The sequence below is a fragment of the Gopherus flavomarginatus genome, chromosome 1 (genome assembly GCF_025201925.1).
Source record: "Gopherus flavomarginatus isolate rGopFla2 chromosome 1, rGopFla2.mat.asm, whole genome shotgun sequence".
In the NCBI taxonomy this organism is placed as follows: domain Eukaryota; kingdom Metazoa; phylum Chordata; order Testudines; family Testudinidae; genus Gopherus; species Gopherus flavomarginatus.
In genome coordinates this window covers 236,103,592-236,120,083 of record NC_066617.1, presented here as the reverse complement: position 1 = coordinate 236,120,083, position 16,492 = coordinate 236,103,592, and the positions used below count along the sequence as shown (strand labels likewise).

Here is a 16,492-nt window from a genome sequence, read left to right as displayed (position 1 = left end):
TCCAGCTCTGCTCCAGCTCCAGGCAAATACCTGCAGCTCCACTGCTCCGGAGCAGCTCTGCGCTCCAACTCGAGGCTCTGCTCCAAAGCCCTGGTTAAAAGTGATGAGAACATCAAGGATCTAGTTATGACTTTTAGGATAGAAGAAAGTTAAAATTAAGCATGCATTAAAATGATTTCCTGAAACTGGGCCCAAAATACTAATCTTCATTGTTTGCTATTTGACCATGCAGGCATAAAGATAACATAAATAGCCTTTCAGGGTGTTGCGTTTATCTTGCACCTTTCTGGAGGCTGAATGTAAATCTCTGAACTGTTCCTGCCACCCACTGAGTCAAGTATTGGGATATTAATTTGGCTCTCTTACTTGGCTGTGGGTTGTATTACGGTTATGCCATCAGAATGATCTAATTTGTCATCTTAAAACAAGTTGACTGAGTAAGGTCATTTTACTGCTGAAAAACTAGTTTTATTCTTAGAGATGAAGTTAAAAAGAAAAGACTCAAATATAAGTGACAGTACAGTCACTTTTTTCTCTCTTTGCTGACCTTTGTGTTGAAATGAGTGTACTAGATGTTTTAGAGAGAGACTTCACCTGGATTCTTTGAGCACATTTCCTGTGGTCATGAACTATCAGTGTAGGTATTGAGAATTGACATTGAGAAGGTACTTGTATTTAGTGGAGTAACAGGACTTAAGTTTTTCTCCTCAGAGCTCACACAAATTGAGGACCCAAGAGAGCAGTGGCGAAGAGAGCAGGAACGCATGCTAAAGGAATATTTAATTGTTGCCCAGGAGGCACTTAATGCCAAGAAAGAGATTTACCAAATTAAACAGCAGCGTTTTGAGCTAGCCCAAGAAGAATACCAGCAGCTGCACAAATTGTGTGAGGATGATAGCCGCTCCTATGCTAGTGGTGAGTTTACTTTCATTCTCTTGCTAATACGTATTTTTCCACTATTCAGTTTTTACACGCAATCTAAGAGCTCGCTCCCATCACTCTCTGTTTTCAGTAATCTAAAAGTTTAAACTACTCATGAAGTTGCTGTGATTCTTGGAAAAAATTGCATCTTAAAAGAAAATAGCCCTCTCCAAAGACAATTTCCTCCAATATACCTAGGAGTTTCATTTTAATGAACTTTCACTTTTGAAAAGCAAGTTCTGTCTTTACTTAGTACAGAAGGCTAATCTTTTTATCCATCTGCAGAATATTGAAAGCATAAATGAAGCAATGAGAGTAGAACTAGGCCAACCCTAGTTTCTGCTTCTCAGGCTCTATGAGTTTGAAAGTTTTATGTGTTAAGTTAATGAAAAACGCCTCCTTCACTGGAATATTTTAAAGTATGTTTGGATTCTGGTTACATGTGTGCACTTCAGTTTCTAAAGTTACTGTTTGCTCTAGAGAAGACAGTGCCTTCTGCACTGGCAATCCGTTGTGTTAATTTGCAACACTATGTACCAGCAGATGACAAATTTACTTGCTTTAAGCTAACTCTTAGAAAATTGAAAAGTTTCCTTAACTCCATACACAGTTCTTAATAAATGTATTACCTCATCAGATGTTTATAAAGACAGAGTTTAGGATAGGAATGAGCAAACAAGGTCTTCTAAGATAACTAGTTTGAACTTCAACCTTTTATCTGATCCTAGCTTAAATATTATTTTATAAGATTGACCAAAGGTTTAGTTAAGGATTTCTTCGGTCAATGCTACTTGAAAAAATAGTATGACCTAAGAATTGGTTCACTCACTTCTCCCCTACACTATAATTCAGTCGTCTTCTGCTGGCTCCTTCACTGTCCCACAGGCCTCTAGTTGCTTTTCTTCCATAACTCTGAAGTCTCAAACAGACTCAAACTTTTCCCCCAGTCAGATCTCTCCACTGTATTGTTAACTAATACTGTTTAAGGTCTGTTAAAGGACCTAGCTGCCTCAACTTTAAAATCTCTTAAGTTGTGTCTTGAATAGTTCAGTCTGGGTTAAGTCACAAGGTCTGGCAAATCTGGGTGTGATAGTTAAAAGTACAAGTTCCTGGGGTCAAACACAGAGACAACTGTATCCCCGCAACAAATATCTAAAGGAGAGTGAGGGGCAAATGGAGGAGTAGGTGGAGGTTCATTGTATGTCGGGCGTGGAAACAGGAGCATGTTGCAGGGGGAAAAAATGGTATTTAGTGTGAGTTGTGGAGGAATGGGGGCTACCAAAAGGGGAAGGGCGAGGTGCCCATTAGGAAAGGATGAAATGAGTGAAAGTCCCAAAAAGTTTGGATCACAGTGGATGATTAACTGAATCCATTGAGGTTCATCCATCACGAGTTGAGAGTAGGTTTTGATATGGTTTTAGGAGCCAAGTTGGACATTTTATGAGAGATGACTTTATAATGTGAGCACCACAGAAAGCTTCCTTTCATATGGCCAACCACTGGTTGGTGGCTGTGGTGGAATAGACATAAAACATTTCTACAGATGACTGCCTTCACAGTCCAACTTACTGTCCAGTTCCAGTACAATTTATTCTTTTTTATTAGTGCCTGCTTTTAAATGTAACATTTTACTTACATTTTGATATTCAGAGCCAGAAACAGATGTTTGATGCATGACTTTGGCATTTTGAAGGGCTCAGAGCCAGGGTGTCCAAACAGTTAATATATTTATGTAGTACACAACTAGATCATTTATGTAAGAAAATCTCTTTAATAATTGTATGTGCCTTTACTAAAAGGCTACTTTGTTTAGCTAGTTCTTAGATGTTCTTGTTTCATGCATAATATCATAACATTCAATGTCTTTTACCTTGGAGATCCTTCCACCTTATAATCCTAATTGATTCTTTTGTATATGGTTTTCAAAATTAAAACAAACAGATAATTTAAAAATGTTTTTAAGATTTTGTGGCAGAGGTGGTAGAACCCAGCAACAGAAGTACTGGGAGTGGGGAACTCTGCTGCCTTGAGAACTTGTGCATGCCTGGTGGGCAGGAGAAGGGGGGGGGTGACTGATGTGGCGCTCGGGATTGAACAGGGAGCAGGACCTAGCAGGGCAGCAATGGGAGCAGATAGGAACACCAAGAACTTTCCTTCTCAGTGTGTTGCTGGCTGCACCCTCTCACCCCTGAGTGTCAAAATCACTCCCCATCTGATTCTTCTGCCCCCCATTCTCAGTGAGTTTCCATCTCCACCTCCGCAACCCTTGGTGGGCAAAAAATATTGTGAAGGGTGTTGAGTATTAGCCATAAATGCTTTAGTTATTTTGGAATGGAACCACACTGTTAGGAAAAAGCAAAGATCTTCTGTCCAAATCACCCTGGTTTTTCCTTCATGGCTGAACTTCTTTTGATAACTTCAAGTTGCAATTATAGGACAGAATTTTACGTAAGGTGACGGATTTGCTAACACATGTTAAACGAATATTCAGTGCATTATATATGTGGTCTGTTGCATCAAAGTATTAATAAAACAGAATACTACAGAAATCTGTGGTACTTTCGTTCAAAGGCTTTCCATATTAGATTAGACTTATATTTCTGTCCTTTCAATTTTTGATGAAATCTACATGTCAGAAGTTTAGAGCTCTTCTTTTGAGCCCTAGGGTTTTAGCCCTCCCTGATCTGTAATGGACTCATTTCCCAATTTGAGAGGTTGAGCTGATGACTTTTCTGTTGCGGTGCAACCATTTCCCTGATAACTGCTCGATATATACATCCTCCTCAGTGAGGATGAGCAAGTCAAGGGATGCATGGCTGAAACTGCACTTAAGCACTGCCTCCCAGTTTCCTTCCCTCCTCACCCCCAACGCAATACCAGCAAGCACCACAACCCAGGATTTGGTAATGAAAGGAAGGAAGTGAAGAAAACTCCACCATCAAATGCACATGGAGTACCCTGGCACTAGGATCATCTACACCAATCATAGCTACCTCAGGACTGATATCAGGTATAAAAGCAGCACAAATACCAACTGACTTCTGGACCAGTTCTTCTGGCATACACAACATCATCTTTGGAACCAGCACCCAACGTAAGGATTAGAAGGGCCAAACTGAGACCAGACATGGCCCCCAGTGTAAGGAGTCATTGCCCTGTAGAAAGGAGAAGCCTCACTCCTAAAAGGATAAAGAGCCTAAATCTTCTACCGTGGAGAGTGGCATTGACTAAGCTGACAGCAGTGAAGGCATCAACCATACCACAGGGCTGAGGTAGACCCTTGTGGAACTGCAAGGATTCCCTCTAGGGTCATTGTTAGTACTGAAGTGGCACTGGGCCCTGGAGCCAATCATCCACCATTCGAGGACTCCTTTTTCTCATCATCATTGTGGAGCTATGCCTTCTCTGCAGGGTTAAGCAGGGATGCCTCCCTGTTACTGTCTGGGAGTGGCCCTGAAGATGGCCTGGGGTTCCTGTTGCAATGCTGCCACAAAGACAAAAGGAGTGGCTCTGAGTCAACCAGTTGCTCCTGGGCTGGTATCCATATACCAAGCTACTCTGGCCATACTGGGGGCCAATCATCTCAGGTATCCCACAGCAGATTCCTCTCCTGTAGGTTCGGGAAGATGAAGAGATCAGGCTCCCCAGTGGAATCATGACTTGGGTCACTGACACCAGAGCCATACATTGATGTCCAAGAAGTAGGGACATTGGAGAAACAATGGCACCTTGACCTCCATCCAAAGCATCTTTATTGTTTCCTGACTAGGTGGTCATACCATCTCTAGCCCTGGTGACCCGGGACTTTAAAGTACTCCAGGATCTTCCAGCTCACATAGTGAAGACCCTGGACAGTGAAATGATGGTAATCCAAGAGAAATCTCACACACTCTTTAATTTCTTTATCACACTGTAAATGTGTTTCCTGTAGGCTCTAGCATACCCCAGCAACCATCCAGCCCACATGCAGACTGGTGGAGAAGCATTATCAGGTGCCTCTAAAAACCTTTGAGCACTCCTCCCCTCCCCCTCCAATTCAGGATCAGTTGGTAGTTGCAACAGTGCAAGAAAAATTAAAATTGACAAAAGGCACATCGAAGGACAAAGACCCTGAAAAGCTTTTTGGGTGCCTGTGTGCACCTGTTTGAGTGCAAAGCCTACTCATTTGTCTCACTGCAACTCCATGTGGCACACTATGAAGCACTGTTAGCCAAATATAATTTCCTGATATGGGAAAGAGTGACTCTTTCTGACAAATGTGCTCCAGGATGTTAGGGACGAATTAAAGGAGATCATCAGAGAAGACCAGACAGCGTCCGGGACAGCCTCACAAGCTGACATAGGTGCCTCTGGCACAGTCAGAAGAGAGATGGCCATGACCATGAGATGGGCCTCTTGGCTCTGGCATCAGAAATACCTAGAGAAGTCCATGTTACTAAACAAGGTCTCCTGTTTGTGGCATGGAGCTCGTCAAGAAGAGAACTGGCAAAATCATTTCTTAAAGGACACTGGGGCCACCCTGAGATCACTGGAGACTAGGCTTGCCAACTTTAAATTTCAAAAATATGGGACAAACCTCAGATGTGCCTAGTCTTCACTTGCACCTCTGGAGAAAGTCCTTTCTTGTCTCATATTCTTCCCAGGGGTTCTTTCTCTAGCTCTGGGCGCTGCCACTGTGGCACCTGTTAAGATTCCACGCAGGTGCTGGGAACAGTCAGAGCTTGGACTCTGAGTGGCATTGAGACCCCACGTGCTAAATTGAAAATGGGATAAAATGCATCCCATACTGACTTAGTACGGGGCAGGCAATTTTGTGTTTTAAATTGGGGATGTCCCTTGTAACGCTACTGGGAACTTACACACCGACCCCTACAGAAAACTCTATAAATACCAGCCCCGATGAAAACTGTGGGCTCATCCATACTCCCAGGGCAGACAGCAGGAGTACCATTCTGAAAATGATCATGATACTCAAAAATGCCCCTCATATGGCTCCTCTGGCATTTATCCCACCCTGTTATCCAGCTAGCAGAATTGACTGGAGACTGAAAATACACTGCCCCAGATTCAGGATGGTAACATGTGCACCTATCATTTCATCTCTGCAGACTCAAGACTAGTTTGTGGCTCTCGGCTTGGGAGATGTGTACTTTTATATAAATATTCACTCAGCCCTCAGGAAGTACTTTAGTTTCACAGTGGAAATTAATCACTACCAATACACGGTACTCCATTTGGACTTTCCATGGCACCTAGACTTTTTGTGAATACTTTAGCAGTGGTGGCTGCCCACCTGGGGAAGACAAGGCATTCACACTCCTCCACTTCTAGCTCAGGTCAGGCTATTCTCTGCAACATTGACTAGATAGGAAAATCTATGTGCCTCATATATCAGTCACTTCTGATCTGGCTTAGTGGTTGGATCCCACAAATGCACTAAGAGGGGTACCCCTTTCAGTCCCTCGTGAAGATACGCTGATCATGGATGTGTCGGGGCAAGCAGGGGAACTCATTTTGACCACCGCAGACTCAAAGGACTGGTCCTCAGATGATATGGAGTTATATATGAACGTCCTGAAGCGGAGAGCTGTTAGACTGGTCTGTGTGGTGTTCCTGCAGATCCTCCGGAATTTGGTAGTGCAAATCTTCATGGACAAGACAGCTATGCACTGCATAATCAAACAAGTGGACACTTGCTCCTTGTCCCTCTTCCTGGAAACCATCAGATTCTGGACTTGATGTTGTCAGAATGGGGAGATCCTGATGGCTCTTCACTTCCTAGTCAGCAACAACCTGGCAGACTTCCTGAGCAGACAGTCTGTGCCTAACCACAGATGGTCCTTGCATAGGTTCATTGCAGAAGAGCTGTTCCATGTTTGGAGATCCTCATTAGACTTGTCTGACACCAAGGACAACACTACATGTCACGGCTTTTGCTCCAGAAGTGGACTGAGCCCAGGATCATTACTGGATGCATTCTTCCTACAGTGGAACAGTGGTCTCCAATAGGCTGTCCCACAGATTCCCCTAATGATCTCCAAGACTGGGAGAAACAAGATCATGGTCATTCTCATTGCCCCTGGATTGGGTGAGGCAGTTTTGGCTAACAGGTCTCTTACCAATGTCCATTCAGTCTTTGATCCAGCTCTTGGACCATTCAGACCTAATCTCACAACACCGTAGTCAGATACTTCTTCCAGACCCAGAGTTGCCACATCTAACAGTGTGGCCGTTGACTGGTTAAGTACCATGGATAGGATCCAGGAAATTCTGATTCAAAGTAGGAAAATATCTATCAGATGGACCTATTCATCTAAATGAATAGCAGCCCATCGTGATCTGGACATGACCCAGACTGAAGTACTGAAGACCACCCACTACCTGTTACCACTGAAGCATCAGGCTTCCATGTAGCTCTGTAAAGGTCCACTTCATAGTGATTTCAGGCTTGTACTGCAGTGCTTGATTTTTTTATCATCCCATAGTATCAAAGTTTGTCAAGAGACTCATACACACTGGTCAGAAAACCAGCTCCTGCTTGAGACATTAGTATGGTCCTCCTGAAACTTAACAAAACCTCCACGTGACCCTCTCTCAGAATGTTCCCTGGACTAACTCACTCTGAAGATAGTGTTCCTCATGGCTATTTCAACCAAGAGAGTGAGCTGGCTTCAGGCACTTATGGCTGTGTCCCCTTATATGACCTTCCATAGTGACAAAATGGTGCTGAGGCAACACGCAAAGTTTATTCTGAAGGTGGTCTCTGATTTTCATCTAAACCAGGTGATCATCCTACTTGCCTTCTTCCTGAAATCTCTCACTGCTCAAGGAGGAAAGAAAATACATATAGTTGACATTTCCATGACCTTGCTTTATCATACTGACAGGACCAAACTATTCAGACTGTAGCCTGATCTATTTATTGTATTTGCTGGACATTTGAAAGGTCCAGCCACTTCTTCTCAAAGAATAATAAAAATGGATAACACAAAGTACCTCACTTGCCTGTCAGCGTCTCCCACCAAACATCAAGTCTCAAACTCTGCCAGAGTGCAAGCAATATCCTCTGCCTGCTAAAAGATTTTTTCAATATCAGAGATTGATAAGGCAGTGACTTGGAATGACATTTGTCAGGCACTGTTTCTTGGACTTAGCTGCTAGGCAAAATACCAACTTTGTGAGAGCAATACTACAATCCCTATTCAGCTGATGCAATTGGAACTCCTCATTCCTACCATCCTGAGTGGTTACTGCTTGCCAGTCACTTAAAGTGGGATCCACACTGACACATGCTCTCCCCGGTTCTTCTTCCTTACTCTAAAATGATTGTGGCTCTTTTGAGATGGTGATGTCAGTGTGGATCCCACAAAGTACAGCCCTGCTTTTTGGGTTTTCAGCTACCCCAAGCTTTCAGTTACGAGGGAGCTAAGGGAGAGTCATGGCTCTCTTCCCTTTATGCCCTCACATGGCAGCATAAGGAGGCAGAGAGCATGTGGATGGCCCTGACGGACCCTGCTGTTTAAAAACAAACAAACTGCTCTTGTGTGTGAGTCGCATGTGCACACACACGAGTCCACGGTGACTACAGCATCTTGAAGAATTGTAGTTACTGTAAGGTAAATAGTTGTTCTTCTGTTAAACTTGCTTTCTTTCAGCTATATTTATGTGGCAAGTGATTTATTTAAATAGCAATTATTTAAGGCAGATTTCTCCTACACGTTTCGTTCTTCTCACAATTAAAATTTAAGAAAAACATTTTGTGATGACATAGTCACATGTTAACGTGGTAATAAACATGATGTTAACAATAGCAGCATTATACATTTAAGTGCAGGATCAAGTAGTGAGAATAGACTGGAAAGAAAAGACCCTGTTTAAAAGTACTTATCTTTAATAATAATCATGGCAGTAGCATTTATGACAAATGAAAAGTAAATGCATTAATGTTTGACTGTTTTCTCAAGTGCATATGTCTCTTTTTTCCTCTAAAGTAAAAGATATATTTGGCTGTCCTTATTTCCAGGTTCACTATTTTAGTTCCCTCCTAACACCTATAATTTGTGAATAATTTTTACGTGGTATGCCCTCTGGTTTCAGAATATTTAAAAAAAATCTATCACTGTAGTACTAATATTTATTTAAAAATCAAAGATGTTTTTTCAGAGCTGTGCAAAAAGCATCTTACATTTTTCTCTGCTGTTTTCTGCAACAAGTACTTGAGAATTTGTTGAAATAATCAATGAGCTAATAAATAAAACTAAGTTCCTTTATATGTTAGAGTTGTAAGGAACTTCTTGAGTCTTTGTCCTTCCCTCCCTGTTGTCCCAGAATAATATTAATAGATTTCTATAAAACCCTTATTAATTTCTTATCTATTCTTGGTGTGAATCCGACTCTCTTAAAACTACCCTGATCTAATATATGTGCTCCTGTAACAATGGCCAAAAAAACTTAGTTGGTCCAAAGGATCAGTGGCAAAGTCCAATATCTATCAAATCACTAGTGGTGTATACTGTTGGAAAGCTGAAAAATAGCTTTTGTTTTTGGCCCTTTTGGTTTCTGAGGTACTGGATGCCAAAGTCATACCTCTTGCTTTCTTCCCACTTATAGTCTAACATGATTTTAGTTGCTGCTGTTTCAAACACTATAACAGGCTGAAACTGATACTTTATGACACATTTAAATCCCAGCTCTTGTGGTGTGGAAAGTGGGCAACTAAAATCATGTCACAATTGGAATGAGGGTGGGAAAAAGCAAGTTAATATGGTTTGATGTCATTTTAAAATAGGAAAGCCATCCAATTTATAAAAATATTTTTTCTTTATTTTTCAAGACTTTTAGTAGTTGCACAAGACTTTAGTTTCACTAATTTTGATAACCTATAGCCTATCGTCTTGTACAGGGCAATTTTTATATAAGTGGAGAAAATATTGGGGAAATAAGGTCTGATTTTTTTTAACTACTTTATTTGATTGGGCTGTGGTAGTTCTTTTTCTACCCAGAAAAGGTAAACTGCGTATGACTGCAGCAGAATTGGACACAAACAATTACCCAGACTTTGCTGGGAGAGTATCCATAGGAAAGGTACAAATACTAATTAATTTTGAAGTTTCTGGAACTATTGAGATTTGTTTCTGGCATTCCCCAGAATCAGAAGCCTAACAAAGTACTTGAAAAATATTTGTAATAAACTGTTTCTCTTGTGCTTTAAGATCTAGAAACATTTTAGACCAGTAAAAATGTTTTCAGTATTTGTAAACATTTCTAAATATTGGTCTCTGACCAGTTAGAGCAGTTCTAGATCTGTGGAGAGCTGGTTTGTCGAACGATCTTCTTGTTCCCATCTGTCAAATCGGATTAAAAGGCAGTTAAAAATACATAGACTTTTCTATGTATGCATTTCCTCTAAGTTCATGAAGACTATGTGATCATGAGCAGAGGAAGATGAGATCTGTATGTTTGCAGGTGGAAGCGGAGGTGTCCATGAAACTCTTTCATTACTAAATTGTGATCATCACCATGAAAAAATTTATGAAATTCTGGATTAGAGAATTTCAGTCCATGCAATGATAGCAGTTGCACAATCTCTTTTGGCAAGTTACTGCATGGTTTATTCAGTGTTAAAGTTCTTTCCACAACTGGTCAAGACACACAGCAAAATGAAATGCTGAGCTAGCTTATAAAGTGTCAGGGCACAACTTTATTAACAATGGGTAGAGAGGACTCTCCCCTCATCCAACTCCCCTGAAATACCAGGCTTTTTATTGGGCCTAGTGCTGAGCTAAATGGCTTCACACAATAAACCCAGCAGATTAGAGTTAGCAGTCTCCAATCTAACCTCTTGGACTTAGCCCACTTCAGAATCCTTTTACTACCTCAGTCTGCAAGGGCTTCAGGTCTCCTCTTTTCTCTACACTCTAACAGGTCCACCAGCCATTTTCTGGGACTCTTAAGCATATTTACTTCTGGGAGCTGGCCCTTGTAGCCTTTTTATCCACATTAGACACTGGCTGCTAATTGCTACAAATTAGGTATTCCTGTATTACTACTTAACATTAACTATTCCTTTCCTTTTTCCTTTAAACCAGCAGGACTTCCATGGTAAAACCCAGACGTCCCTCCCCGGATACCTTGCTAATTTGGCGCAAAAGGAAAAAAATGCTTTCTAATCCCAAAACAGGCATTCTGATCAGATCCACATCAGGGAGTGGATGAGGGGGCATTAAAATTAAATATTTCTTGTTATCATTTAAGGCCATTATTACTCATTTTTTTCCTTGGATGGTGATGGAAAATAATTCTTTCCCAACTCTCCATTTAAAAAAAAACAACCAATTACTTGCCATATAGACCATTGTTCCCCTTCAGCATTGCATTAAACTGCACACATAAAGTTCTCTTTTTCCAACAGTATGAAGAGGCATTGTGTGTCACATCCTTGTAGGGGGATAATACCCAAAAATCCCACTGCAGTAACATTTAACTTTGAAAAGGGGAACTACACAAGAATGAGGACGCTTGGTAGATGGAAATTAAAAGGAGCTGTCACAAGGACTAAATGCTTGCAAGCAGCATAATAGAGGTTCAGATTAAATGCGTGCCCCAAATCAGAAAAGACAATAAGAATACCAGAAGAATGCCACTGTGGCTAAGCAGCAGAGTAATGGAGACTGAACAGGCAAAAAGGCATCTTTAAAATTTGAAAGTCAAATCCTGTAAGGAAATAAGAAGATGCTTGATCTCTGGAAGGTTGTGTGTGAAAGTATCAGAAGGCAGGCCATGAAAGAATTTGGGAAGCAACTTGCTAACAGTGCAAAAACTAACAGTATGAATTTAAGTACATCAGAATCCTGCCAAAAAGGGAGGGAGGCCAATAGTTGACCAAGGTGTTAAAAAAGTAGTCAAGCAAGACAAGGCTATTGCAAAGAAACTAAATGAATTCTTTGCATCCATCTTCACTGCAGAGGATTTGGGGGAGATACCCACATCAGAGCAATCCTTTTTGGACAACAAATCTAGGAACTGTCCCAGATTGAGGTGTCAATAAAGGGAGGTTTTGGAATAAATCGATAAATTAAACAATAATAAACATTTAAACAAACCTGCATGCTAAATAACTGGAAGGGTGTTAATGTAACATTTTTAAAAAAAGGCTCCGGAGATGATCCTGACAGTTACACTGGAATGGAAGGTATCAGCTTTTAATCAACAGACAGTGCTGCTATATAGCAATTCAGGATAGATAGTGAATAACTTTAGGTACACACATAATAACTTCCCAGTTGGAATTCAGCCCAAATTGACTTTTGAAATCTTGTACCTTATAAAAGAGAGAATATGTTGGTGTACAAAAGTATGTTGCCTCCTGGAAAACCTCAGTCTACCAAAAGAGAAAACACAAAGGTGTCTTTAAATTGAAACTCTGTCTTAAGAGAAGCTGTGATGAGATTATTAAAACAGTCACTATTGAGGGGCTGTGAGGAATTTTTTGAACTGTAAACTTGCATGTGGTTACTGTATGCACTGAGTTGCAAGCAGACCTAATTTCATCAGTGATAGAGCTGGAAACTGATATTGATGTGGAACAATTTTTCCTAGTTTTCTGTTCTTCAAAGGGCTTTATTAAATTGAAATTTGTGATGTGATTTTACTTCCTTTATATGTATTTGGTAGCAGATTGATTCACATTCTATTAGATGGTTCAGTCCAAATTTTGTCGATCTAAATAAATTCTATTTATTGCATATAAATGCCATAAACTTAATTAACAGCCAAAAATTACTTCTATCTGTAATCATGTTGAGGAGGTTGTAAATAAAATCTGTGTTACCATAGGGACATTAAATTTGTTACGTTCCTATGAAAGTTCCTAAACTGCAAGAAAAATAAATGGAAAAATCCATGAAATGTACTGCAATTTTTAGACCCTACTGTTTGGAAGAAATCATTTTGGCTACAAGCATTCCTGTGTTGTACTCAAAAATAATTACACTGACTAAGTCTTGTCACAAATGATTATCATATCCTACAAAGACATGTCTTGAAGTTGTAGACAAATAAGCTTGTTCCTTCTTTGAAATAGAATGACTCAACTTTGGGAACTCAGAATGACGTGTAGCCACACTTTGACAAGTATGTACTCTTTTTGGCCACAGTCCTGCAAAACAGTTAAGCACATGCTCTAGTGATTTGCTGAGTTGTGGCTTTGAAGTTTTAGAAACATGTAGACAGGCTAATCTATTTATTTACAATTTACATGGCATTCAACCTGCACACACTATCATTTAACACATTGAAAACGTGAAAAATGTATTCTAAAATACCATTGTTTTCCATCTCTTTAGCATTCTCTGGATTTTCAGCTAATACCAAGTATGACCCATATCAGATTAAAGCAGAAATAGCAAGCCGTCGTGACAGAGTGAGTAATCTTTTTTTTTTGATGTTATGTGATTAAAACAGTGCTGTACACACCCACCCACAATTAAGCTTAGAAGTTGTGTATGCTTTCTAAAACTGCACATGTTTAAAGTGCCCTTCTACTCTTGAACAATTATTTAATAAAAATAGCAGTGTGATTCCATCTGTACTATGTCTCAGTGATTCCGAAGATTTTTTCTGTTTATAAGTGTAAAGAATTTTTTTTCTGAATGACTGACACACCAACCCAACTTGTATTTTAAAAATCATTTCCTTTCTGTCTCAAGCATCATCACTAGTAGCAAATATTCTGCAAGTCAAATTCTGTCCCCAGCAACACCTATCCAAACCAGTTGTCATTAAATTTTGCTCTTGGGTTCCATAGGGTTCTGCAGATGTAACTGAGGTCAGGATGTGGCTCTGTGTTGAGAACGCAGTTTAGTTGATGCACAGACCAGAATAGATCGCTTGCCCAGGGCTGCATTTATAAAAGTGACAAATGACCCACCCCCAACACTTCTCCATATACTATGGTAAGAATATAGAACTCTGAACACATATGGACCACATCTGTTGTATAAGAAAGTACCATTTTTACTTAACCATTTTTAGGTTAGAACCATACTTTGAATATTGTCTTGTCTGAAGTAGTTACAGTGGTAGAGGGGAAAGTTGTGCTTATCTTTCCAAATCTGCTTGTCAGTGTTCCTAATGAACAGTAAAATTCTACATATTTAATGGAAGCTAGTTAGATGCCCACAACTAATAAAGCAGCTTATAACTTAAGGCCCACCATATAACTAAACTGCATTTTATTAATGGATAAAATGGACTTAGCATGCCAGATGCTCAGTTTATGAAATAAATAAAATACATATCTTTGAAGGATGGTGTTCTTGTTTATGACTTCATGATTTAGTGACCACTTTTCACAGGAGTGGCTCTCTGGAAAATAAATTTGTTTACCACCCATCAAAGGCATGTATTCTGTTAGCATTCATTTACAACATACTGTATATGGTAGAGCTAATGTTTGGAAAATGCAGCAAACCAAACAAGAAAATATAACAAGTTAAAATTTCACTCAATTTCTCTAAACACGGTTTAAAGGAAATAAGTGACTTTTCTATTTGCATAGGGATTACCCGTCTCTGTCCCCCACCCTCTGTAGTCCAATAATAAAGTGACTATGAAATACACCTTTTTACTTCTGTACATAGGATGAACCTCTGTGTTATGCACGCGCATGTATATTGAATTAACATGAAGAGTGCAATATACTATACACCATTGAATATACACCGCTGACCTGATATAACACAAATATGGATAGAACGCAGTAAAGCAGTGCTCCGGGGTGGGAGGGGGAAAGGACGGGGCTGCGCACTTGGGTGTATCAAAGCAAGTTCAATATAATGCAGTTTCACCTATAACACAGTAATATTTTTTTGGTTCCCAAGGAAAGTGTTATGTCGAGGTAGAGGTGTATAAACATGGAAGATATTAGTGATATATTTTCTTATTTTAGCGGAGTGTATTTTATAAGAGTTGGACTAGATAATCCGAGAAGTCACTATATACTTCCTGTTTTGTTATGAAGATGTAGTGACTTCTGTTTTTGCAGGGCATGAGGGAGATGTGTTAATCATTTTGTCACTGATTTACATATGACTTATCAGTGTTTCAGGTACATCGTAGAAAATCCACTAAATCTCTGGGAGACTCAGTTTTTCTGTTTATGAAACTCAATTTTCATTTTTTTTCTGTAGCTGAAAGTTGATGGCATCATTTATTGAAATGGATATACGAACAAAGGAGTGCCTATCCCAAAACATATGTTACTTTTTAACCAAAAATATAAAACATCCATACGGAACCAGACATAATTCTGTGTATCTGTTACAATAAGCATCAGTTAAGGAACAACTTTATTAAAATAGTGAAACTTGGTAGTAAACATCACTGCAGACACACACGAAATTTTGAGGAGATTATAATGAACAGCTGCTTATTATTACATTAAATAAATGATCCGCCAGGCAACTTTCACTATTTACTGCTGCTGAAGGGTCACTTTGTACTTGTCTTTTATAATAAAAATGGGCAGATGAATCATCACAATCTCTAGTGACTTCAAACGAACATTCTTCCCATTGAAAAGGCCATAGTACTGAACCTCTTCCCCTTTCTGGCTGTCTGCGCTTGCTGTTTGCAATATAATTAAATATAGTTGGGCAGGTCTTTGGGTGGCTGTCTACTACAGAGTTAAATGGGAAATCACTGTTCCGAGGGAGACGAGAAATGGGAAATCACGTGCGGACAGAGACTTGTTGGCTATTAGAACAAATGATAGCAGATAATATAGTAGAAGATTATACAAAGAAGCACCGACTTTGTACGTTTGGCAATGTTGTTACTTTGTGACCGTTGTTGGGTAGGTTTTTATTAATATTTCTATAAAGCATTTGTTTTTGTTTTTCTGTATATTAAAAACCAAACAGATTATCACTTTTCTTTTTGAAAATATTAGTCTTTGAACAATACACAGTAATTGTAAATTCTTGAAAGAACAATTATTTTAAGAATTATTTGAAAGAAGAATAATAGTTACTCAGTGATTTGCTGCCATAACATATTTTTGCTTAAAAAATATTTTGTTTTAAGCTTTCTAGACTAAAACGAGAGTTGGCACATATGAAGGAAGAACTGCAATATAAAGAAAAAGGAGTGGAAACACTACAAGAGTGAGTTGGGAGGTTGTGGGAGGGGGGAATTTTTCTTTCTCTTCTTCCTGTTGGCGTACTTTCTTGTTACTTAACTGGAAATGTTACAAAGCTTGATTTAACGCACAGACTCCTGCTGTAAGTTTTTATTTTTGAATTGTTTTTCTTTCTTATTTTATTTATTTATTTATTTATTTATTTATTTAAACAAGTGTCCCTACTTAGACAACTATGGATGGTGCTAACAATGTGCTTTGATTGATCATAAGGCAAACTGATGTAAGCAAGATTGGCTGAAATTATTTTGGATGATGATGCCATTGATTAATGTGCCGGCAAGTTTATGAAAAACTGGCAAAATATGCAAAAATTGAACAATTTTTGTATTTTAGGTTATAGAATTCCCTTTTGAGCTTAGTGTAGAGGTG

General features: G+C 39.4%; 1 protein-coding gene across 2 annotated transcripts in view; it reads left to right on the top strand.

Moving 5' to 3' along the window:
• The window catches only part of WWC3 (WWC family member 3), a 186,140-nt gene that overhangs the window by 69,351 nt on the left and 100,297 nt on the right, over positions 1–16,492 (top strand). For both annotated transcript variants that reach the window (XM_050963480.1, XM_050963471.1), the window contains exons 3-5: positions 712–915; positions 13,266–13,342; positions 16,006–16,085. In XM_050963480.1, the coding sequence (XP_050819437.1) occupies positions 712–915; positions 13,266–13,342; positions 16,006–16,085 (361 nt within the window). The remainder of the gene's footprint in view (positions 1–711; positions 916–13,265; positions 13,343–16,005; positions 16,086–16,492) is intronic.